Source organism: Macaca mulatta, chromosome 11 (genome assembly GCF_049350105.2).
Source record: "Macaca mulatta isolate MMU2019108-1 chromosome 11, T2T-MMU8v2.0, whole genome shotgun sequence".
Lineage (NCBI taxonomy): Eukaryota > Metazoa > Chordata > Mammalia > Primates > Cercopithecidae > Macaca > Macaca mulatta.
Window position 1 is genome coordinate 30,134,924 of NC_133416.1, and position 23,620 is coordinate 30,158,543.

At 43.6% G+C, this 23,620-nt stretch overlaps 1 protein-coding gene across 1 annotated transcript; it reads left to right on the plus strand.

The window, feature by feature from the left end:
- Window positions 1–676: 676 nt before the first annotated feature.
- Window positions 677–23,365, plus strand: KLHL42 (kelch like family member 42). Its single transcript, XM_015151333.3, has 3 exons — window positions 677–1,588; window positions 12,073–12,266; window positions 18,083–23,365. The coding sequence occupies exons 1-3, from the start codon at window positions 717–719 to the stop codon at window positions 18,532–18,534; spliced, it is 1,518 nt and encodes a 505-aa protein (XP_015006819.1). The 5' UTR covers window positions 677–716; the 3' UTR covers window positions 18,535–23,365.
- Window positions 23,366–23,620: the final 255 nt, after the last annotated feature.

The following is a 23,620-nucleotide window of genomic DNA, read 5'->3' on the forward strand; positions in this document are numbered from 1 at the left end:
CCTCAGCCCACTGACACTCGATGCCGGACTGGGCCAGAAGGACGATCCTAGATTTGATGCCTTTTTGTCTCCCTGGACCAGAGACTGCCTCCTCTTTCCTCCCACGTTCATTTCTTTTTCTTTAGCCCGTGTAAAGCAGCGTGGGAGAGAAAACTAATTTCTTCTCCCTGGGGTACCCCGGAGCATCGCTGCAGCCCCTGGCAGGCGGCGGAGCCGCGCGCCCCGGGCGTGCCGAGAGGCTGCGGGGACGCGCGCCCTCCGCCTCCCGCAGCTGCGCGTCCGCAGCCGGGGCGCCCAGGCCCGCAGCCTCCCGGGCCTCCCCGAGGGCCGGATCCAGCCTGCAGGTCAGGCCGGCGGCCGGGGTCCCGCGGGCGGAAGTGAGAAGGGCGGCCGGGGAGAAGGCTGCGGGCTGGGGGCTGGGATTCCCTTCCCGCCTGGCGCCGCCTGGGAGAGCCCGCGCGAGGACGCCCGGCGCGCTCCGCCGGCCCTTTTTTGGCGCTGAGGAAAAGGAGAAGGGCAGAGCCGCCGCCTCGCGGGAGCGGGCCCCGGGAGGAGGGGCCGCTGGAGAGGCCGGGCGAGCGCGGGCGGCCCTCACCTCGCCGCTCCTCCCGGGCCGCCATCCCTCGGCGCCCCGCCCGGAACCGGCGCGCGCGTGGGGGCGGGGAGGCCGGCGCGCAGATCTGGCGGTGAGCGCCGCCGCCCCGGGGCCCCCAGCCATGTCGGCCGAGGAGATGGTGCAGATCCGCCTGGAGGATCGCTGCTACCCGGTGAGCAAGAGGAAGCTCATCGAGCAAAGCGACTACTTCCGCGCCCTCTACCGCTCCGGCATGCGCGAGGCCCTGAGCCAGGAGGCCGGCGGCCCGGAGGTGCAGCAGCTGCGCGGCCTCAGCGCGCCGGGCCTGAGGCTGGTGCTGGACTTCATCAACGCCGGCGGGGCCCGCGAAGGCTGGCTCCTGGGCCCGCGCGGGGAGAAGGGCGGCGGGGTGGACGAGGATGAGGAGATGGATGAGGTGAGCCTGCTGTCCGAGCTGGTGGAGGCGGCCTCCTTCCTGCAGGTCACGTCTCTGCTGCAGCTGCTGCTGTCCCAGGTGCGGCTCAACAACTGCCTGGAGATGTACCGCCTGGCGCAGGTGTACGGGCTGCCCGACCTGCAGGAGGCCTGCCTGCGCTTCATGGTCGTCCACTTCCACGAGGTGCTGTGCAAGCCCCAGTTCCACCTCCTGGGGTCTCCTCCCCAAGCTCCGGGGGATGTCAGCCTGAAGCAGAGGCTGAGGGAGGCCCGGATGACTGGGACTCCTGTCCTCGTGGCCCTCGGGGACTTCCTGGGGGGACCCCTGGCCCCTCACCCCTACCAGGGGGAGCCCCCGTCCATGCTCAGGTACGAAGAGATGACTGAGCGTTGGTTCCCGCTGGCCAACAACCTTCCTCCCGACCTGGTCAATGTCAGGGGCTATGGGTCTGCCATCCTGGACAACTACCTCTTCATAGTGGGCGGGTACAGGATCACTAGCCAGGAGATCTCTGCTGCGCATTCCTACAACCCCAGCACCAACGAGTGGCTCCAGGTGGCCTCCATGAACCAGAAGAGGTAAGCACCCCGGCAGAGTGCTGCTGCCTTCTCATTCATTCACTTGTTCATTAGTTCATGGGCCCGGTGTTTACTGAGCCAGTAAATAGGGGAGGGTGTGCTGAGGTGGAAATGACATCTTCAGGAATGTTGTTGGCCTTGGTGCTGGCAAAGTTCCCAGTGAACTAAGAAATTGCGAAGAGGAACTCCCCAGTGAGGTCAAGTAGTGGAGTGGTTTTTTGGCAGGTATTGTGCCTTTAGGTGAATCTGCTTTCTTTGTCTCTGTTCTTGTGAAAAAAGATGTCGTGATTTCCTATAAGAATACTTTAAAAGAAAATTGCTCCTTAATTTTTAAAAAAATTTTTCTTAGTTTTTAGGATTCGATCCTGATGGTAATGACACACTGGACAGTAACCTGTGACACTGACTTTGGGGGATTTTTTTCTGTTGTCAGTGACTGTGACAACAGAGAGTCTTTCACACTGTGACACCCATCATGACCAAGAGATAATCACTGGAAATGTATTAACATTTGCAATAGGGGTTGCTTTTCTTATTTTTTATCTTCTCTTTTGCTTCCTTCCCTGGACAGCCATCGTCATGACCCAAAGCTTGAGCCTGGAAGTGTTCAACTATAGAATTGGAATATTTTCATTTACCCAACCTTCTCCCCCTCCCATCCTGCAAATCCCTCCTGCCTCCAATATGGGTGACTTGAAGAAAGGAAGAGGAGGAGCTTGAGGAGTGGGATGAGAGGGGAGAAGGGAAACGAACCAGGGAAGGAATATGAAAACAAGAGCAAAGAGCATATACAGGAAGAGATGGTAGGAAATAAAGACGGTAGCGCCGAGGAGGCCTCAGAGTCATTCAGAAGCAGGGAAGAGAATCAATGTAACTCAAGAAAGAATGAAAATACCCTTTCTTCCCATCCACGTGTTTCCATCTCAATCCTCACAGGGTCCTGGTCCTGAAGTGTGGAGCAAGGAATTGGGGAACTCACAGCTAGGCGAAGGAAGTCTTAACAGTAACAGAGAATCCTTTATATATCTATCTATTTGACTCGAGGGTCCTCCTTGGCCAGGGATTATTTGGGGAAATAACTGGCTTTATTTCTCCTATAATATGGAATTCATTTTGAAAAGTATGCTTTTTTCCCTGATAATACATGGTTACAGAAAACTAGAAAATGGAAAAGAATGAAGAAGCAAAAAGATGATTATTACCACTCGTTCTTCCTAGAGGCAGTAACTGCAGGTTGGCATATTTCCTGCCAGCCCATTTTTAATGCATTATTTGCACCATTGAGATGATACCATATTTAAAATTTGGTATCAGAAGTGTTATTTTAAAACATTCTATGCGCTGTAATTGAAACAACAAAGAAACATTGTGTGGCTATGGGTGGTGGTCTGATTAGGGGTGGGCGGCCCTGAGTTCTCTGTCTCCTCTTGCATGCCTCCAGCTACACATCATTTGACGCTCACCAGGCCATCCTTAGTACCGCAGTTCCTCACAGTTCTTTCTTCCCTTCATACATCCTTGGTAGTCTTTGTCTTTTTTCTAGGAAGGCCCTTTTCATCCCCTGAAAAAAAAAAAAAGCATTCAAGTAATGCATGAATGCATGCTTCTTAGAAAAACTGCAAATTACACAAAAATACAGAGTAAGAAGAGGAAATGTCTGCCCTCAGGGTACAGAAAAAAAGTGTCAGTGTATCGACAGACTTTTGTTACCTTTAGATATTATAAATGTATAAACATTTATATTTGTAAATTACATGTATACTTATATAAATACACTTAACCCTTAAGTAATGTGGGGGCTAGGGACACCGACCCCTGCACAGTCAAAAATCCCCATATAACTTTTGACTCTCCCAAAAACTTAACTACTAAATAGCTTACTGTTTACCAGGCGCCTTACCAATAATATAATCAATTAAAACATTTTGTATATGTATTATATACTTTATTCTAACAATAAAGTATGCTATAGAAAAGAAAATGTTATTAAGAAACTAAGGAAGAGAAAATTAAGCGGAAGTGGATCATCCTTAATCGTCTTGACACTGAGTAGGCTGAGGAGGTAGAGGAAGTATTGGTTTTGCTGTCTTGGGTGGCAGAGGCAGAAGAAAAATCTGAATATAAGTGGACCCTCGCAGTTCAAACCCGTGTTATTAAAGGGTCAGCTGTATAAGTATGTTGATAGTGGTTAACAATAGGGGAAAAGTGTTTATGTATATTAATGTGCACGGTGGTGTGTCACCTTACACATTTTAAAAATTCTAAAATTGACTAGGTTGTAGTGATTATTATGGCACTTGATATTTCCACTTAACCATAGCTGAGAGTTTTTTCTCTGTCAACAAATGTAGATCTACCTCACACTTTTTAATGGCTGTGTGTCATTCCACCCTAAGGATGTACCATAATGTAATTAGCCTTTCCCTTATTTATGAACATTTTGGTCACTTCCATTTGCACTGGATGTTTCTATAAGCATTGCCATATTGAACATCCTGGTAGATGTGCGTGTATCTTGGTAGCCATATGTGAGTTAGTTTCCTATGTCAAAATTCGTGGAATCTCTGGATAGGTAGGGCAAAGTGTATGCATTTTTTTTTTTTGAGACTCTGTTGCCCAGGCTGGAGTGCAGTGATGCGATCTCGGCTCACTGTAAGCTCCACCTCCCAGGTTACGCCATTCTCCTGCCTCAGTCTCCTGAGTAGCTGGGACTACAGGCGCCCGCCACCTCGCCCGGCTAATTATTTTTTGTATTTTTAGTAGAGATGGGGTTTCACTGTGTTAGCCAGGATGGTCTCGATCTCCTGACCTCGTGATCCGCCCACCTCTGCCTCCCAAAGTGCTGGGATTATAGGCGTGAGCCACCGTGCCCAGCTGCGTATACATGTTTTAAGTTTTGTTGAAGCTGGGTGCAGTGGTTCACGCTTGTAGTCCCAGCTACTTGGGAGGCTTAGGCAGGAGGATCACTTGAGCCCAGGAGCTGGAGGCTGCGGTGCACTCTGATTGGGCTTGTGAATAGCCATTGCACTCCAGCCTGAACAACATAGTGAGGCCCCATCTCTATAAACAGTTAAAAATAAATAAATCAATCGATTTTGGTTGCTCCTGCCAAATTGCCCATCAAAAATATTCTTCTGATTTCTTCTTCCATCAACAGTGTTTGTACTTGCCAGTTCCCTATACTCTTGCCAAGATAGAATATTATCATCTTTTTTTCCCCAAACCTAATGGGCAAAAACACTAGTGTGATTTTTCCCAATTAGAAGAGAGATTATTCTTTTTATATGTTGGCCATTTGTATTTCTTTTGTAAATGATCTTTGCCAGTTTTCTAAAAATTGGCTTATTTTCTTCACATTCGAGAAGTTCCGTGTGTGAATACAGATATTAATCTCTCGTCTGTTACGTAATGTTGTGCATGTTTTCCCATGCAGTTATTTTTTCTGCAATATTCAAAAATAAGATCCCAAAGTGACTGGGTAGGTGAAATTGTTGCGGAGAGGGGTGGGTGGGAGTTACGATGAAGCCGAGAACTATTGCCCCACCAGAAGAGGGCTCTGCCTCTCGGCCACAGCTGGTTACTTCCACGTGGAAGAGAGAAAATGTTGCCAGACATCCAAATATCCTTTTTTTTTTTTCTTTTTTAAAGAGATGGGGTCTTGCTTTGTCACCAGACTGGAGTACAGTGGTGTGATCATAACTTACTGCAGCCTTCAACTCTTGGGCTTAAGCAATTCTCCTGTTTCAGCCTCCCCAGTAGCTAGGACTACAGGCATGCAATACCATGCTCAGTTAACTTTTTAAAATTAAATATTTTTTTTTTGTAGAAATGGGGGCTATGTTACCCAGGCTGGTCTTGAACTCCTGGCCTCAGGTAATCCTTCCATTGTGGCCTCCCAAAGTGCTAAGATTACATGCCACCATGCCTGACCCTCCATTATATCTTCTAATTGATTATTGATGCTGTATTGGAAATTGTACCCTTCTTTAGCTCCCTCTGCTTTGACTCAGGTATGACATATCTCCCAGGAGTTCCTTCCTGAACTCTCGTTTGGGCTGAATGTTCCATCTCTGCTCCTCTAGCATCTCATGCCCACTCCCCCACTTGAATTGACATTTTCTCCTCTCTGCCTTCCCATCAGGAGCTAGGACTTATTCAATGCTTATATATAGCCCTACTCCTAACAAGATGTCCAATAATAATAGGTGCTTAAAATACGTGTTTTCTTTAAAAAAAATTATGCAATATATTTTTACATTATTGTAATAAAAGTTAATGTATAATTTTATATTTCGCTTTATTTGTAACACTATAGTGAACATTTTTACCTTGGTAACAGTCATTATATTTATTTAGAGTAGCTGAGAAATAATGAGAGACATCATTTAATTGAACACTTAACTCTGCATTAGGTGCTGTTCCCGCTGCTTTGCATGTATTATCTCACTTATTCTTCACAAGGGCTGTTAGGCAGGTTCCCATTCTAAAGAGACAGGAAGTGAGGCACAGAGAAGTTAAGTAAATTGCTCAAGGATGTGTAATAAGTATAGCAACCAAAATGTAAATATCCATTGATTAGTTATAACCACTTAAATTGTTGATAAGTTTTGGCTTTTAGACTTGCAGGGACCATCTTCATGCACATTTCCCCCCTTATTTTTGTTAAAAAATATTTCCTTCTAAGAAATAGAGCACAGATCTCTTGTGGTACTGTGCTACTTTTTAGAATTTCATCATGTGTGCCTCAGCTCCACCACAGCCTTTAAGCCCAGCATTTTTCTAGTCACAATTGGATATACAGAAACTGATGACATAGTTGCTGCCCTCAAGAAGTTTAAAATTGAGTTTAGATGATGAGACAAGTAAAAATGAAACCTAGTATGGAGTTGTTCCTGGATGATGCATCCAATGCAAGTTATGCATGCACTGGAAGTAATTTGGAACCTTGAGAAAGAAAACCAGATTTTGGCCTCTGGCTATGCAGAATTTCACATCTACTTTGATTCACCTTTGTCGGAGACTGCTTTGGGATGTATCAGTAGTTTACTTTGAAAAAGGGGTCAAATGTAGAGCAGTTCACTTTTCCCAGGGACTGAATAGTGCAGTGATCCAGAATCTTAAATAGCAGGAACTCTAGGATTGAGAGATTTTTTTTTTTTTTTTTTTTTTGAGAGGGAGTCTCGCTCTGTCCCCCAGGCTGGAGTGCAGTGGCGCGATCTCGCCTCACTGCAAGCTCCGCCTCCCGGGTTCACGCCATTCTCCTGCCTCAGCCTCCCGAGTAGCTGGGACTACAGGCGCCCGCCACCACGCCTGGCTAATTTATTTTTTGTATTTTTAGTAGAGATGGGATTTCACCATGTTAGCCAGGATGGTCTCGATCTCCTGACGTCGTGATCTGCCCGCCTCGGCCTCCCAAAGTGCTGGGATTACAGACGTGAGCCACTGTGCCCAGCCAATTGAGAGATTTTATAAAGCCTTTTGCACTCTGGAGAAGATAGTGGGTGCTATATGATCATCAGGGGGTAAAAAAGAAATGTTTTGCTCTGTAGGCCAAGTGTGCAACACTGCCTGATGGTCTGAATGTGGGTTTGATCTCACACATTGTCAGGATGTAACTCTTCACACATAAAAGCTTGTGAGACCTTCAGGCGTGGTGGCTCACACCTGTAATCCCAGCACTTTGGGAGGCTGAGGCAGGCGGATCACCTGAGGTCAGAGGTTTGAGACCAGCCTGGCCAACATGGTGAAACCCTGTCTCTACTAAAAATACAAAAATTAGCTGAGTGTGGTGGTGGGCACCTGTAGTCCCAGCTACTCAGGAGACTGAGGCAGGAAAATCACTGGAACCCGGGACGGGGAGGTTGCGGTGAGCCAAGATCGCGCCACTGCACTCCAGCTTGGGCAACAGAGTGAGATTTTGTCTCAAAAACAAAACAAAACAAAAAAACACTTTGTGAGATCGAGGGTGCTTGCTTTCCCTCCTCACTTTAATCAGTGGTAACTTGCAGGAACTGACCACTGTTGCAGCAGTTTGTTCATTAATGTTCTCCATTTCCAAAGCTTTCTCTAGTCTTTTCCCTTGCCCTGCACTTTAGCTCTGAAAATGGAGTTGGAGTGATTCCTCCTGTTCCATGTGTGAATACAGCAAGGCTGGGAGAGAGACTTTAATAAACAAGTGTCTCCTGGCAGAGATGGAACTGCAGTTCTCAGCCTTAGCGTTTGCTGAGCTGTCCCTTCTCCTCTCAGCCAATGTTTACCATTTTTGGAGCATTTCTGTGGTTGATGTTGTAGTAGAGCCTGGGAATAGTGCAAGAAAGAAAACTGTATGTCTATTCACAGTCCCCCCCCTGCCTCCCCCCATTTAATTTTGGCCAACAGTTTAAATTGCTTTTTGCATCTTTGCTTTTGGAGTTTCTTAGAGCTGGGCATAAGTAGCAACAATGACTACCTCTATTTTCTGCCCTTCCCCTTCTCCCCTTCCTAGTCCCTAGGGGAAATTAATGCGTAGGGACGTGGCAGAAGGCAAGTAGATGAAGGGGAAAGAGGAGACAAAAGGACCTGCCCACAGACTTAAGCAATCGTGTTCTGAGTGATTGAGAAAGGACTTTTGAAAGGATCTCGGCATTTTGTTCTAATTTTTAGTCTGGTGGTAAGCAAACTTCTTTCTCTACATAGGGAGTCATAATGATGGTTTTCATTTCCTGAGCTCTTACTCGGGGTCAGGTATTGTAGACACAACTTGAGGTGTCACTTCATATGAATGCTCACAACATCTCTATGAGGTAGATGTTATGAATCCCATTTCCTTAAAGTGGAAACTGAGGCTTTGTGAGTTTAATTACCTTCCATATAATCACAGGGCTAGACTCGAAGCCACCCAGACCTCTGTGTCATCTTGCCTTTCTGTGGTTGTATGTAGCTACTGTTAATCCTTGAGATCTGTGTGCTGGTGTTTAGCATGTTTCATGTTACTTAACTTTTAGGGATTTAAAGAGCTTTTTAAGCCACACATGGTGGCCTAGCTACTTGGGAGGCTGAGTCAGGAGGATCGCTTGAGGCCGGGCGTTCAAGGCTGCAGTGAGCCATGATCAGGCCACTGCATTCCAGCCTGGGCAATGAAATGAGACCCTGTCTCTTAAAAAGTTCTCCTTTAAAAAAAAAAAATTCTTATAAGTGACCTTGAAATGCAATTGTGGTTTTATCTAATTTTTTCACTTAAAACAGAAATTTTAATGATAATATTTTTATTGCAAGTAACAAGTATATAGCTATGATAAATGATTTGTTACTTGGTTTTGAAGTTCTTCTTTTTAACTCCTGAACATAGTATGTTAATATTAAGAAAATACTGTAGAGATGATAATTTTGAAAGGCGGTTGATAGCTTGAATTTATACCTTTAGCATTCAGGAGGTGAAGACTGGAAGAATTTTTTTTTTTTTTGAGACGGAGCCTTGCTGTGTCTCCCAGACTGGAGTGCAGTGGCGTGATCTCGGCTCACTGCAAGCTCCGCCTCCTGGGTACAAGCCATTCTCCTGCCTCAGCCTCCCGAGTAGCTGGGACTACAGGCACCTGCCACCACGCCCGGCTAATTTTTTGCATTTTTAGTAGAGATGGGGTTTCGTCGTGTTAGCCAGGATGGTCTCGATCTCCTGACCTCGTGATCCACCCGCCTTGGCCTCCCAAAGTGCTGGGATTACAGGCGTGAGCCACCACGCCCGGCCTGGAAGAATTATTTTCAGAAAGTTGGAAATGAAGCAGTGAGTGATGAGAATTTGTGGATGAGAGCGCACTTTGTAGAGAGTTCCAGAGTACGTCGCAGTCAGTGACTGTTGCAGTTGACAAATGAGAAACCAACCCTCCTGAGGTTAAGAAAAACTTGGACTTACGACACCCAGAGAAGCATTCCGTAGAATGCCAATGCAGAATGACTTATCTCTGCAACTGCTGTCATTTTCAGCTCTTACTGCATGCCAGATATTGTGCCCTTCTTATCCCCACTTAACAGATGAGAAAACTGAGGAACAGATAAACAGATTCAGTAATTTTTCTAAGGTCAGACAGCAATTGATGTGTGATGATGTCTGAGATTTCCCTGTGTAAGCCCGGACTCATAACCTTTAGCAGTATGCCTCTTTATTAAATGGTCTGATTTTAGGTGGCAATTTCATCTTAAAACAAATTCAGCATTAAAAAGTGTTTCTCTTCAAGTGAATTTGAGTGTGTCGGGGTCTGGAGAGATGGAATCGTTTACTTTAACTGCCTATTCATTGAGCCTCAAAAAGAAGCCCCTTTACATGTTTGCTTAGGACAAATGATTATGCTGGATAAATACTAAAAACTGGTTTGATCTTACAAAATTTACTATCTGTGTACTTTTGGGGAGCAAAAACAAATTGTGGCTGGGAAAATTTAGTGCTTGTTTACAAGCTTGATTTCCTTTGGTTCCCCAAATTTGCACACACAGAGAGGGCATCATGGTTGGATTTTAAGGACCATTGGCAGCAAGAAAGGTAAGCAGCAGGAATCAGGGACCCCCCAGTACCTGCCACCCTGACGTCTGTTGGCACAAAAAAGTGGGCTGACTGGCTGGCTGGCCTTAAGGGACAAGACGAGGCTCTGGATGAAGAGTACTCTATTCACGCTCTGATTGGAAAAACAAACTAAAATACATTTAGATACAAACATGATAGGAATCTTTAAAAAATCTTAACTGTTTAGTAGGTGCTTGTTACTAACCTTGTTTCCATAGTCTAATGCATCAGTTTTATTGAACACTTTTTAGGAGATCAAGCATGGGCTTCTTGTTCACTGCTTTTTCTTAATCTACCCCCTTATATAATTTTTTGTGTGTGCATAGTCTCTACCTCCATTCTTTCTTAGTATATTATTATTTTTGAAGACATCATTGTGTTGGAATTAGATGTGGTCTTGAAATTCACTTGGTTTAGCACCTTTATTTCAAACACTAGAAAACAGAAATTTGAATGATAGTATTTTATCTCTGTGTAGTAGTTTCTGATAGACTATTTGATTTAATCATCTCTACCACGTTGTGATGGCTGTTATCACCATTTTACAGATGACGAAGTGAGGTGGTTGGAGCAGGGTCAGACTGCTGGTTATCAGCAGAGCTGGGACTAGAAGCGAGGTCTTCTGATTTGTGCTCAGGTCTTTTTCTGTTGCATCATGCTGCTGCGCATACTCTTGGAAACTTGTGACTGTTGTACATCTCACAGCAGACTGACCCAGCACTCCCAAGTGTTTATCCTTCCTGGCTTTCAAAGGTCTGATTCATCCTTGTGTACTATATCAAAACAAATTAATTTTGTGTTACTTTTCAGTTCAAAAATCATAAGACTTATTTAGTGTCTGAAGCTGATGAGCAGCATTTAATTATTTACTGAATATAGAGCTGGAAATCATTGTACATCTCTTTTTCAAGTTACTTAATTTAATGAAAGATGAGCATTTGTCAATAGAAGTATTTGTTGAATTAACATATGTAAAGACTCTAAGAATGCTGGATCAAAATATTTTTGAGGCTGGTTGTGGTGTCTTATACCTCTAATACTAGCACTTTGGGAGGCTGAAGCAAGAGGATCACTTGAGGCCAGGAGTTCAAGATCAGCTTCGACAACATAGTGAGATGCCATCTTCACAAAACATTTTTATAAAAAATTAGCTGAGTATAGCTGAGTGTGGTGGTGCATACCTGTAGTCCAAGCTACTCGAGAGGCTGAGGCAGGAGACTCTCTTGAGCCCAGGAGTTCAAGGCTGCAGTGAGCTATGACTGTGCCGCTGCAATCTAGCCTGGGTGACAGAGCAAGACCTTATTTCATAAATAAATTAGTAAATAAATAAGTAAATACAAACTGAATTTGTTCAGTGCTGACCTCTCCCCATCTTATATGTTGTGAAGCAGTATGTCAGATGCCTTTGGAGCGGGGAGGCAGGACCAGTGTCCTGCTCAGGTGTACTGGTGGTGCAAGCGTCTCCTGACCCACCCTTTAGCAGTCACCCCTCATACCTGCCTGTCTGTCTCGGCAGCACCAGTGTGTCCCTAAGATGAAGCCATACTACTCAGTAGGAAGAATGAAATAACCATTCTGAGAGGTGAAAGACAACCGGGTAAGGTGGGTGCCTTCCCCTCTTACTTTTGTGCCTGCCCCTGAAAGAAAGTGTGGAGTTTAGTGTATACACACTGTCTTTGGTTGCTGGACTAAGGCTGAACACGGTTAATAACTTATTGTATTGAACTGCTTATCTTCGATAGCTAGTGTTTGGACAGTGTGCCATTCCCGTGGAATCTTGGGGACAGGAGTGAGGTTCGAGAAGCCATCCTTTCCTCCTCTGTCCTCAGGTGGAATGGCCCCCAACGGGGAGAGCTAATTTTCTTCTGATGTCCAGGAGAGTTCATGCCATCGTTACACTTCTCATTGATCAGAAGAACTCACTCTGTGGGCCTGTGTGTCTCTCTTTCAGGTCTAACTTCAAACTTGTGGCTGTTCATTCAAAACTCTATGCCATTGGAGGGCAGGCCGTTTCTAACGTTGAGTGTTACAACCCTGAGCAGGATGCGTGGAATTTTGTGGCGCCCTTACCCAATCCTCTGGCTGAGTTCTCTGCCTGTGAGTGTAAGGGAAAAATTTATGTCATTGGAGGATACACTACCAGAGGTAAGTGAAGGGACCAGGTAGGTGGTCTGCCCATGTGTAGGCGTCAGCAGTCTGGGAAGAGCAAGAGGGTGTCAGAGGAAGCCCCGACATACCCAAGTGTCATGTTATGCTTCAGTAGTGTACACTTACACATCTGGAAGGAAGAGAGTCCCGTATGGCCCGGATGATTGGGGCAGGAGGGATCTTTTGATAACTTCGTGTGAGCATGGGGAAGGGAGAGCTGGGAAAAAAATACGTTCCCTTTTTTTTTGCTTCTGGAAACCCAGCTTTTTGGTCAGCTGTCTTGTGATTTGGCTGGGCCTGGTTTGTGGGGATCGCTTTCTGAGGTTGGGTAGGTCTTTGGAGAAGATTATCCGGGAATTCCCATCCTTATCACCAACACACAGCAAACCTGCCCCCATCCACCATTATGGAATTTAGTACCAGAGCATCCTTGCAAATTAGTTCTCATTTTCTCTCTTTGTGAGCACGCACACATCAGACAGAGGTTCCAGAAACCCAGCTTTAGGACAGTGGTCACACATCACAGGAGGAGCAAGAACATGAATACAAGAGAGCTCTTTCCTGACCAGCAGTGGGAGGTGGTTGTGCTATCTATTTATTTGTTTATTTATTTTTTGAGATGGAGTCTCCCTCCGTCACCCAGGCTGGAGTGCAGTGGCACGATCTCGGCTCACTGCAGTCTCCACCTCCCAAGTTCAAACACTCCTCCTGCCCCAGCCTCCCAAGTAGCTGGGATTACAGGCATACACCACCACGCCCAGCTAATTTTTGTATTTTTAGTAGAGATGGGGTTTCACCACATTGGCCAGGCGGGTCTGTAACTCCTGACCTCAGGTGATCCACCTGCCTCAGCCTCCCAAAGTGCTGGGATTAAGGTGTGAGCCACTGCTCCTGGCCTGGTTCTACTATTTATTAAAATGTGCATATGTGTTTTTCACTTTTTTGGCAGGCATTGTATAGTTAATAATTTGGAAATGAAAAAATTTCTCCACAAGTTTATTTATTTTTTCTGGAGTCGAGGTCTCCCTATGTTGCCTAGGCTGGTCCTGAATTCCTGGGCTAAGTGATTGTTCTGCCTTGGCCTCTCAAAATGCTGGGATTACAGGCATGAGCCACCATGCCGTGCTTGCCAGCAAGTTTTATACTGCTCTTCTTGGTAGGGAATTGTCTCATGTAACAGTGATAGGGAACAGTGTAGTTGTTGGCGGGACACAGTGGCTCATGCCTGTAATCCAGCACTTTGGGAGGCTTAGGCAGGAGGATTGCTTGAGTCTGAGAGTTCAGGACAGGCCTGGGCAACACAGCAAGAGCCCTTCTTTAAAAATGAAAAGAAAAAAATTAGCTGGATGTGGTGTCATGTACCTGTAGTTCCAGTTACTTGGGAGGCTGAGGCAGGAGGATCGCTTGAGCCCGGGAGTTCAAGACAGGCCTGGGCAACATAGCAAGACCCCTTCTCTAAAAATGAAAATAAAAAAAATTAGCTGGATGTGGTGGCATATACCTGTAGTCCCAGTTATTTCGGAGGCTGAGACAGGAGAATTGCTTGAGCCAGGGGTTTGAGGCTGCAGTGAGCTATGACTGCCCCACTGTACCCCAGGCTGGGTGACAGAGTGAGACCCAGTCTCTAAAATTAAAAGAAAAAAAAAAAGAGAGAAAGAAAAAAGAAAACTGTGGTTGTGGGAAGACAGACAATGGGGGACAGTCAAGCAGAGGGGTGCCTTTCCTTCCCTCCACTCTCCAAAGCAGATGTCTCCAAGTTACCTCTTATCCCAGGAAATCGATTTCTGCATTTGGTCTGTCTGACTCTGTGGAGCCCAGGACTTACAGAAAAGGTGTAACCTGGCTCTTAGGACTTTAAGCCACATTAAAGTAGTAGAGTTGCCGTTTTATTTGACATGGTGAAATGAACTGCCACTCCTTCGTGGTACCATATGGGCAGGACAGAGCTCTTCAGCCCTGGCTAACAAGCACGAAGAAGACCTGTGAGGCCGCAGCAGCCGTGGGGACTTCCCAAAGGACAGAAATCCACAGGCTAACAGAGCATCCAGATAGGTGACAGAAATTCCTTCCACCATCTCCAAATGTGTCCTGTTTTGGGGGATTTATGTTAGGAAGAAGTTAAAATGTAAAGTATTTGATGAACATCTGATTTATTTCTTTTCAGAGTAAGTCTTAACATGAATTCAGTGGGGAAGATGGTGGGAGGTGTGTTAGTTTCCTGTGGCTGCCATAACAAGTGAGTATACACTTGGTGGCCTAAAACAACAGAAATATATTTTCTTATAGTTCTGGCCACCAGAAGTCAGAAGTCAAGGTGTCAGCAGGGCTGTGTTCCTTCTGAGGCCTCTAAGGGAGGATTCCTCCTTGCTCCTTCTAGTCTCTGGTTGCTCGGCGCCCCTTGGCTGGTGGCTCCATGATACCCCTGCCTCCATCTTCACAGGGCCTTCTCCTCTGTGTGTGTCTGTGGCTTCTCCCCTTCTGTCTAAGGACAGTTGCCACTGTTGGATGTAGGCCCCATCTGGGTAATCCAGGAAGATCTTGTCTTAAGGTTTTTAACTTAATTACATCTGCAAAGATCCCCTTTCTTTTTCTTTTTTCCCTTGAGATGGAGTCTCACTCTATTGCCCAGGCTGTAGTGTAGTGGCACAGTCATAGTTCATTGCAGGCTCAAACTCCTGGATTCAAGCGATCTCCCACCTCGGCCTCCCAAAGTGCTGGGATTACAGGCGTGAGCCACTGTGCCTGGCCCAAAGATTCCCCCCGCTTTATTATTATTATTTTTTAAATAAAATCACCATTCACAGGTTCAGGGAATTAGGAAATTGACGTATCTTATTAGGGACAACCATGCAACCCACTGAAGCGTTGTGTATATTTATGTATTTAAGGAGAGGGAAGACAAAGAGAAGTGACCTTTTTTTTCCCACTCCAAGTTTTCATTATTTGTTGAGCTGTTCCCAATGTCCCTCTCTGGTGACTCTCCACTAAAGATAGTTTACAACTTTTTCTTTACATATAATTGAAAAAAAAAAAAAAGAGAGACTTAGTAGTCATTTCTTTGATCTTCAACATTGGTTGTCAGGTTACAGTGATTAACTTTATAGGTTTAGACTAAGCTATGGGCCCCTCAGTCCCCCAGAACTCCTGTGTTTATGTAGTAATCCCCCTCTCTCTCGTGTGTGTGTGTGTGTGTGTGTGTGTGTGTGTGTGTCTTTTCTTCTAGGAAAGTAAATATTCCCAGTTATTTACCTATGAGCAATTCTAAGAATTCTCATTCCTCTCTAGGTTGAGTAACACAGACTGCATCTTGTGGGCTGACATAACGCACATATGTGCTTTGACTTCTCTTGTAACCAAGAGCTGTTCAACACTGACAGGCGGCACTGTAACCCAAAGAGTACTTTACTGGTAGATTTCCTAGTTTTTCCCTGACCCTGGCTGAGCAAATGTTCTTTAGATTTGACCTAGAAAACCCTTCTTGTGTGTTTTGTAGCTTCACAAGCCACTGCTAATGTACCTTCTTCACTTGGGCCACCCACCGTGATTTCTGTTCTGGATTCCCTGAGCCAAATACCCTTGATGGGATGGTTCAGTGATGTGGATGGATGGCTATTTGTATAAGGGTTGACAACTAGTTTTTTAAAATGGGAGAGCTGGGCAGTTACTTATACTCTGAAGCCCTCCTCTTTCTCTGCTGGGGCTTTCCCAGCACTTCCTAATAGTTCCGTGTATTTCAGATAAGACATCATGATTGTTAGGGAAAAAAAAAAAAGAAAGTTAGTTTTTAGCCTCCTGACTTTTTAAGTCAAGAGACTTTTATAATTTAGTAAATAATAGCTCATTTTTATGGTAGCTATTTGATGATTTTAATTCTTTAGCGGCACTGAAGAAATTCAAAGAAGTTCAGTAGAGAGTAATAGCTGTAAAGGGAAGAAGGGTGATTTGTCAAACTTCAGAATCAACTTTAAATGTAAAAACAAAAAGGTCATTCCACCAACTCAAGCCACCTCTTCATGGTCTGAGCCCTTGTTGAGTGAGGAGAGAAAACATTTACAGAACACCTGGAAAGACCTTTGGGCCTGGAGCTTAGAAATATGTGGAAGCCTCATATAATGAGTTCTTTATTCATTCGGTGGACAGCCAGGTCACTAAGGAGCACTTTTTGATAAATTAGTGACTAAAATCCCCTTGGGCCATCTCCTAAAATAATCTTTATCGTAATAGCTACAGTAAAAAGAAAGAAGGAGAGGTATTAATATGGGTGGAAGTCAGGACAGTTTCCTAATGCCGTGGCTTACAATTCTGAGATTTTTCCAGGCATCAGGACATGTGCGCGCACAGGACTTTGTCTGCTCTCTTAGGAGATCCTTTAGTTGGTATCAGATGTGGCTGTGGAGGGTGCTCTTTAAGCATTGCTAACTATGGGTGGGTCTCTCTCAGAAGGAAGGACTGTAAGAGGTATGCAACTTCTGAGAAAATGAGCTGTCTTCTCTTACCAAGCGTCTGCAGCCAGCACAGTGCTGTAGGCTTTAGTTGTCTGTCAGTTCCCAAGCTGAGCTGTCTCCTTCATGGATAGGATTTGTTTGTTTAGAAAAAACAACAAACGAAGTTCATTCTGTTTATAACTCAGAGCATTTGTTTTTTCTGCTGTGGCTAAAATACTTATTTATTCTTTCCTAGAGGAGAAAAGAAAAAGAGAACAATTAAAAACAAGAAAAACAAAATTAGATATTCTAAATTTCACAAGTGTTTTTCACAAAGAGACTAGGCAACATTTTTCCTTAAAGAAAATTACTTTTTTTTTTTTGAGAGACCAGGATCTCACTCTCTCACCCTAGCTGGAATGCAGTGACATGATCACAGCTCACTGCAGCCTCACCCTCCCAGGCTAAAGTGATCCTCCCACCTCAGCCTTCCAAGTAGCAGCTGGTACCATAGGTGCACACCACCATGCCTGGCTAATAATAGTCTCAAACTCCTGGGCTCAAGTGATTTTCCTGCTTCAACCACCCAAAGAGGTGGGATTACAGGCATGAGACACCATGCCTGGCTGAAAATCATTATTGATTTAAAATGTCAGAGCAACCTTTTATCTAGACTTTGATCTTATCTACACTACAACTGTCTCTTGTGAGGGACATGGGAAGACCTTTGTTAGTGTCTCTCTGGTGATAAAATTGGGAAACCAAGGCTGGACATGGTAAAGACCCTGCCTTTACAAATAATAATAATTAAAAAAAACTGGAAAACTGAATTGCCAAGTGATTCTGTGGCTTGTTAGAAGGCTGCAGGTGAGACTTTGATGCATTTCTCCTGAAGTGTAATGTTGTGTCCTTTTCACTGGACAGCCCCTGGAAATCCTGTGTTGCTACTTGTCCTGTTTCTTAGGATCAGCTGTCAAGAATAATCTGCTTCCTGCCCAGCCTGGCTTCTGTATTAAGTAGTCGGTAATTTTGTAGCTATTGATGAGGGGTCTGAGGCAGTTACTTTTTTTTACACTGACCTGGTGGTTCACGGGTGTGGAGATACCAGGGAGGAGGGGCTGTGTGAAAGTCAGAGCTGCTCTTTTTCCTGGTTTTATCCAGTCTGAGTCTCCCAAGGCAGAGACGTTTGGGAGTGAGAAGTGAGTGTGGATGGATCTAAATATATCTCTTCCCAGCCATTTTGAAAATGGTTTTCCCAAGTTGTGCTTTTTCTGAAACAGTTTTTTCTCTTTGTTACCAAATTATGCATGTAGAGTTAGACATTTCTGTACAGCCTTGCCTAGTGGCGTTAGTGGGGGCGGAGTCATCACTTGCCTTTCTTTCTTTCAGACCGGAACATGAACATTTTGCAGTACTGCCCCTCTTCCGACATCTGGACGCTGTTTGAAACATGTGACGTCCACATTCGCAAGCAGCAGATGGTGTCTGTGGAAGAGACCATCTACATCGTCGGGGGGTGTCTCCACGAGCTGGGGCCCAACCGCAGGAGCAGCCAGAGCGAAGACATGCTCACCGTGCAGTCCTACAACACCGTCACCCGCCAGTGGCTCTACCTCAAGGAGAACACGTCCAAATCGGGTCTTAACTTGACTTGTGCGCTCCATAACGACGGCATCTACATCATGAGCAGAGATGTCACCCTGTCGACCAGCTTGGAACACCGAGTGTTCCTCAAGTACAACATCTTTTCAGATAGTTGGGAAGCATTTCGGCGTTTTCCAGCTTTTGGACATAACTTGCTGGTTTCTTCTCTTTATCTGCCCAATAAAGCAGAAACATGACTGAATTGAATTAGTAGATGAAAGAAACCTGGTTCAAGATTTTTTTTAAAATGTGGTGTCCCATTCCAAGGGAGACCGATTCCTAAAGGGTAAAGAAGGGTTAAAGTAGGTCACATATATACAGTAGCAGCTGTAAATAAGCTTACTTGAATTAATTACTTGAAAACTGTTGGAAAAAAGAGACCAACTTTGTTATTTTTTAAATTATTGATTTTTAAATTATGGGAGCAAATCCATCTCCAGACATGATACTCGGGCCAATGATGGATCATCAAAATGTAGATTCATTGTGTCTGTGTGGTAAAGGGCCAAAGTCAATAATTGGAACAAATGGTAAAGATGATTTTAAAATCTGTTGTATTTAGGACCCTTGAGATGTCATTAGCACCTTCAGTGAGAGGTTTTCTTATCAATGTGCTTGACAAGCATTCATATTAACATACTCATTCTCTCTTCTCCATCACCCATACCCACACATACATCTAGTATGTTTAAAATAGGGTTCTGTGTTCAGATATTTTGTTTGCACACTACTTTTTAGGAAACTTATAATGATGGAGCCCTACAGTGAATCCTTACCAGTGTTCAGTCCTCCCCAAAACTTGGATAAAAATATTCTCAGCTATTTTTCCAGCCGTTTTTGCAGTTACAAATGCTGAATGAATAGACTGATGTAACCTTTTATTTTATTTATGTGACAGACTGCATATTTATGTGGACACACAGGTTGCATTGCTAGGCATTCTGTATGGTTTTAAAGAGGATATATTATTTAGAAAAATGGATATATGAATATTTTTAAAAATTGAGTCTTAAATTTAAATGGGAAGGGAAGAAAACACCAAATAAGAAAAAAATTTGCCTTTAAGAGTTACCTTTATTGAATGTATTTGACTTAGTTCTTATTTTAAGGCTAAAAACACTTTGTCATATTTAAGTCAGGCAACTTTCTAATTTAATCTTAGCTTTGTAATTCATGTTTTTGCTTTTGTAGACTAAGGTAAGGACAGCATTTAAATATTTGTGCTGGAGTGAGGGGAAGACTCTTACAGAAGTGGAATGGTTTCTGGTGGTATTTCTGAAGTTAGGTAAAGTGCTTTACTTGCCTTGGTTAATTGAAATAGAATTCAGCTCAAGCAGTTGTTTTCACTGAGTGAGTTAACAATAAAAGCTTCTGCCAATCATAGATCAACATTCCTCAAAAATATATATACTCATACTTATGGAAATTTTATTTTGATTGAAAACACTCTGAAATTATGTGATATTTTGTGATGGAATCAGTTAAACTGTGAGCTGGATTCCATTTTTCTGCAGTAACAGCAGGCAGAACCATTTCAGTTAGCATGTGCCTCACTTTTAAGAAAGTCCCGTAGGGGGAGAAAAAACTGTCGGAACAAATTCATGCATTCAACAAACACTTACTGAGTGCCTGGAGTATGCCGTCCACTGTGCAGATGTAGGTAGGACAGGGGCTAATCACTTAGAGTTCTTCAGTTTATTAGCGGAGTCATTACAGGGTTTCTTTACAACCATGGCCTCTAGTATACTTAAAATAAGGGTCCAGTTATAAAAAGCCTATTTGCACAACTTTTTGGGAATACTTCTATTAACTAAAATGAGGTAAGCCATTATTTTGGACATAGAGATCTTTGTATCTTATCACCAAATAATCTTATCTCTAGTCTACTTATAACTTTGTAAGGGTTTCTAAGCTGTGCCCATTTATTCCCAAATATTATGCCCTTAAAAAATAACCTCTGAACCAAAATCTTCCCAGGAATAGTACTTAATAGATTTTAATGTTAATTTATATTCATTGTAGAAATGAATTTCCAGTGACCTATAATTTCATTACATATATTTTAAAATTTAATTTATTTTAGATGATGTTAACTTTTTGTTGCTGAAAAGCTTAACGTTTTAAAGACTTAGTCCTATACATTTAGAAGATGAGTCAGTTGAATTAGTACTGGACAAACAGTTGGAGATTAGTTTGCACATAAGCACATCATATCAAATACAATATTCCAGCCAACCAGTTAATTCTCTTCCTGATTACATTCATTGGGTCTGTTTGCCTAATGTTGACAATTAAATTCTTGGATCAAGTGGAGGTATGCTGTGATCCACAAAGCTCTTTTATAACCCAGGTTTTGTGTGTGTGTGTGTGTGTGTGTGTGTGTGTTTGCATATTATAGCTCTCTTTAAGACAAGACATCTAACAAGATTTTGTTATTCTGGGCTGCCAAGAGTACTTGGGAAAGGTAGAATGTGCAATAGGAACCGATCTGTGCATTTTTTGACATCGTCCTTCCTGCTGCGCACATCAGCTCTGTTGACATTTCGAAGGGTAGTTTTAATTTAGCTCTGTTCTCTTGTTGGTGCCAGTATTACATTGAAGACTCTCACCTATGATACAGGCAATGTTGCTTTGAAAATCTCCCTTCAGGTGGAGCTTGCAGTAAGCTGAGATCGCGCCATTGCACTCCAGCCTGGACAACAGTGCAAGACTCTGTCTCCAAAAAAAAAAAAAGAAAAAAAATCCCCCTTTATCCCCCAGGACTGTCCTTTACTCTTTGATAGTATCTCTCTATTTTCTTCCCAATTCTCTAAATGCTTTATCATTTTTTTCTGAGATTCTTCTGAGGGATGCTGACCTCCCACTATGGGGAAAGGGGTTGCTTGGAGGACCTGGGGTGGCATTCCCCAACCAGAAGCACCCTATTTTATAGATAGCAGTCTGAATGGTAGAGAGAGTCCTGTGTGTGGGTTATTAGAAGGTTGGTTCTTCCTGTCATTCTCTCTGGCTTTCCTTTCAACCCTCGTAGTTTCAGAGGCCTCTCCCCTTACCATCCTTTAAAAGGTTTTCTGATGAACGTGTAAAAGAGTTGATCATTTCAACGGTACTGGTTAAGTCACAATGACGAAGTGCTGAGAAGGTTATGGGTACCAGGAAGAAACAAACAGAAGATTAGAATGAGAACCAAAGATAATTTAACCCTGCCATTTTTTTTAACACCAAGATCCTAAGTAATTCCAAATGCCTTAGATATCAACAAAAGCTACACACCATTGAGATGGGCAAAATTCTTTCTCTGCGAATGTAGTAATCAAGTAAATGCCTGTTCTCTCTCAATGAATTGTTGCTTATTGAGCATTGTGGGTGATGTGTTTTCAGATTTCTAGGTGAAGTTCTGACCCTACCTGTTTGGCCAAAGACATAAATTGAGAGGAAAGGCCTTGGTCTTCCTGATCAACCAGCACTTAACGAACAGTGGCTTAATGCAGATCACTCAAGAGGCAGCCTAGCAATGTAAAAGGAATATGAGTAGGGGTTGGCTGCCATTTTCCTAGACCAGGAGTGGGAAATACATAACACCTGTGCCACCGCTCTTTTAAGGAGGCATTATGAATGAGTGCAGCATTCCTGTCCTCTGTGCCAGGATTTGCTCTTAGAATCCATGTCAGATTGGTGCTTCCAGACATCTATTCCCAGTCCATCAAGTGAAATGAAGGCTGTTTGCCATCCCTGCCTTGGAGGAGTTGAAGGAATCAGGTCGGTAGATACCAACCAAAATGGCTTTGAAAGCAGTGAGCTGATTGAGCTCCAGTTCTGTGGTTACCAGAAATACTGAGTGTCTGTCATTTGCAAGACAATGCTAAGAGCTGAGAATACAGACATAAATAAGTCACGGTCCATGACCTTGAAGAGTTTATGGCCTTATAGAGAGGTTCACTGTAATTGTCTTCACCAGGGCATCATCTCAAAAATGCCCACTTTTGTCTGGCACATTGGGGCTCGGTGGTCTGGTGGTCCCTTCGGTCTTGGCCCTATCCTTTGTTTTTGTGATTTGCTAACAATCATCACGAACCAGTTTTGTTTTTCTCTTAAATTTGAACATCACATCCTGTGTTTTAGGTTTTTGCTCTATGCCTTTTTCTCATTCCTTCTCATAGTCTTCTCTGTACTTCTTTTTTTGTGTGCGAAAAAATGAAAATCATATGTAATCTGCTTTATTTAAAAATGCTCACTAAGCACTGCAGACTTTGCAGTTAGGGGCTCAGCAGCTTGGTCCAGTGAAAAGGAGGAGTGAAGCCAGGGAAGTTAGTATCCAAGAGGGGCAAGCTGATTGCATGTGCATTTATACCTATGCCTTTAAAACATTCCCATAAAAAGTATTAATAAAGAAATTTCCATTCCACACTAGGACTGATGAAAAGGTGGTTGATTTTGCCTTGTGATAATTATCAAAGGATAGTTTTTCATCCTTAGGTTTTATTCATATAAGAGTTTTTTTATTTTTATTTTCTCTGTTAACTTAGGAACACATCATAAATTCACACCAACTGACACGTTGCTGACATCTGTACTTGACATAACCATTTTTATTCCTACCGGAAGCATTAAATATAAAAGATGGTTAATTTTGAAGAGCAAAGGGTGCTGAAATGACTTGTACGGCTGGCTGGTGCTTTCTTAAATGGATTGCCATAGTTTAGTAAAGAATGTGATTTACATTATTGTCATTTTTTCTATTAAAACCTTAAGAATGGGGCGCTTTAGCTGTCCCTGCAGTGTTTTCATATCTAGTAGTCATTTTAGGGAAAGTGATAATCTGTAAAATGAATAGTTATGTTTTGATATGACTGATACTTTCTTTGTTAAAAGGGTGTATTAAGTCTTCAATTTCAAGTGTAGCTTAAAAGTGTAAACATTATGTGATTCATTTGAATACAAGAATGCCTATGAAGTACTCACTATAACAGCATTCCTTTTGTGTTTAGGACTATAGAAGAAAATATCTTCAAATAAAGTAGTTCTCAGTCACTTTTTGTTATCTAAGTTGTATGTATCACTTACGTATGCAGGGCTGTGCCAGGACTGGGAGGAAATGGGTGAAGCGACTTGGGAGCCTGAGGTGGGAGGATTGCTTGGGGCCAGGAATTTGAGACCTGCTGGGCAACAGTGAAATCCTGTCTCTACAAAAAATAAATTAGCCAATATGGTGTTTTATGCCTGTAGTCCCAGCTACTTGGGAGGCTGAGGCAGGAGGATTGATTGGGCCCAGGAGTTTGAGGCTGC

Coding starts and splice junctions, on each gene's coding strand:
- KLHL42 (XM_015151333.3), top strand. CDS start 717: ATGTCGGCCGAGGAGATGGTGCAGATCCGCCTGGAGGATCGCTGCTAC. Junction 1,589..12,072: donor GCCTCCATGAACCAGAAGAG/GTAAGCACCCCG, acceptor TCTCTCTTTCAG/GTCTAACTTCAAACTTGTGG. Junction 12,267..18,082: donor TGGAGGATACACTACCAGAG/GTAAGTGAAGGG, acceptor TCTTTCTTTCAG/ACCGGAACATGAACATTTTG.